The 1,904-nt window shown below is 36.4% G+C and overlaps 1 protein-coding gene across 1 annotated transcript in view; it reads right to left on the bottom strand.

The window, feature by feature from the left end:
- Positions 1 to 635: 635 nt before the first annotated feature.
- The window catches only part of LOC112150384 (tumor necrosis factor ligand superfamily member 10), a 6,402-nt gene continuing 5,133 nt past the window's right edge, over positions 636 to 1,904 (bottom strand). The window contains exon 6 of the mRNA XM_024278662.2: positions 636 to 1,385. Within this exon, the coding sequence (XP_024134430.1) occupies positions 1,176 to 1,385 (210 nt within the window). The 3' untranslated portion in view covers positions 636 to 1,175. The remainder of the gene's footprint in view (positions 1,386 to 1,904) is intronic.

Below are 1,904 nucleotides of genomic sequence, written 5' to 3'. Positions count from 1 at the left end.
AAAGCTCATTGCTTAAATACAAGCTAAACTTCAAAATAGCCTAAAACTTTATGTAAACTAAATTAGTCAAAAACGTTAGCTTGTTGCTAAAATAAAGCTAAACTCAAAATGAGTCTATAAAAACCTCAGTAAATAGCAATTAGCCAAAAACATTAGCATGTTGCTAAAATGTTAGCTAAATTCCAGATTAGCATTAAAAACCTCAAATTAGCCCCAAAAGCTAGCACATTGCGTATACAGCAGCTAGACTCCATAAAAGCCTAAAATTCCTCAAACTAAATTAGCTAAAAATGTTAGCCTGAAACTAAAATAGAAGATAAACTCTAAATTAGCCCCCCAAAAAACCTCAGTAGATAGCAAATTAGCCAAAAACGTTAGCATTCTGCTAAAATATTACATAAACTGCAAATGTTTTGAAAATTACTGTGCAATATTAAAACATAGCCCATGAATATATTTAAAGGGTTGTTGCGAATCTACTTAAAATTTTGAAATTTGAAGATGTTCTCATTCATTTCTCACGAGGCATGTTTTGGTTAATATTTCAAAAACTATAAAGTTTATGAATACCAGACGTACAACAGTAATGCCCTGAACATTTTGATACCAAGATTGTAAATTACATAAAATGTGATTGAGTTTTTACGCGCCGAAAAACGTACGGAAAGAAGCATTGTGAGAATACTTACTAAGAATTCACACAATACAGAAATACTTTATTTTCTTAAAATATATCCTCTATTATCAAAAAAATGCCACAAGAACACCATTTTCATCAGAGTGGGTCTTTAAGAGAAACATTTTTATAATGTGAAATGACTTGGAAAACATAAAAGTATTTCACCACATCACATTTACACCTCATTTCAAGTGTCCTAACGTTGCTTGAACACCTTTTTAGCTTTGTGCTGCAGCACCACAGTTGCAGGTGAAACCTCTCTTCACTTCCTGGAAGGAAGTGCCTGCAAAATCCACGCTCGCTTCCAGTTTAGCAGCAAGAAGTGAGCCGCAACCACAGATCCATACAGTAAGTAAATGGCTCCGTCGCGCTCATTCGAGCCGGCGAGAGCTCTAGCTCCGCCCAGTCTCAAATCGGCCCTCGGGATCTTCCTTCTACTGTAGCTCCAGACGGCTGCTGACTTTTGGCTCCGCTTGATTCTGGTTTCAGTTCCGCTTTAGCTCACAAGGAACGCTCCGAAGTAGCTGGCCCTGCCGTCCATCTCCACGGCGCTGGCGTTGCTGACGGTGATGAAGAGGCGGTCGGCTGGCTGCAGGAAGGCGGTGCCTGCTTGATGTAAGGAGAAGAGGCCGGGCTCCTGACCTTGAGGCCAGCAGGCACTCCTGGAAGATTTCATCAGCAAGATGGGCCCCATGTAGGAACTCATCTGTGAGTTACAGCACAAGGAGAAACATTTAAGTCACAGTGTTCTCATCTATGGAGCCCCAAAAGGGACATAAACACTTTTTTTTTCTAAAAATTTAAGTTAGAAAAAAAATTCTGGTTAATATCGCTAGATAGTAAATGGTGGTGCACACCAATTAGCAACAAGATCTTTTTTTTTACTTCAATTTTTAGGAAAAAACTTTTTTTCAATTACTATCTGGAAAGTTAGTAGCCCAAAAAAATTTTTTACTTCAATTTTTGGAAAAAAAAAAAATTTCAATTACTATCTGGTGTGCAGCAAGTAGGAAGTAAGCCAATTTTTTTTAACTTCAATTTTTGGAAAAAAAAAACATTTTTTCAATTACTATCTGGTGTGCAGCAAGTAGGAAGTAAGCCATTTTTTTTAACTTTAATTTTTTGAATTTTTTTTCCAATTACTATCTGGTGTGCACAAGTTAGTAACAAAATAATTTCTTTTACTTAAATTTTTCGGAAAAAAAAAAGCTTTTTTTCCCACTTA

Source organism: Oryzias melastigma, linkage group LG22 (assembly GCF_002922805.2).
Source record: "Oryzias melastigma strain HK-1 linkage group LG22, ASM292280v2, whole genome shotgun sequence".
NCBI lineage: Eukaryota > Metazoa > Chordata > Actinopteri > Beloniformes > Adrianichthyidae > Oryzias > Oryzias melastigma.
Note: the sequence above shows the minus strand (reverse complement) of the source record. Positions and strands in the feature narration are given on the sequence as shown.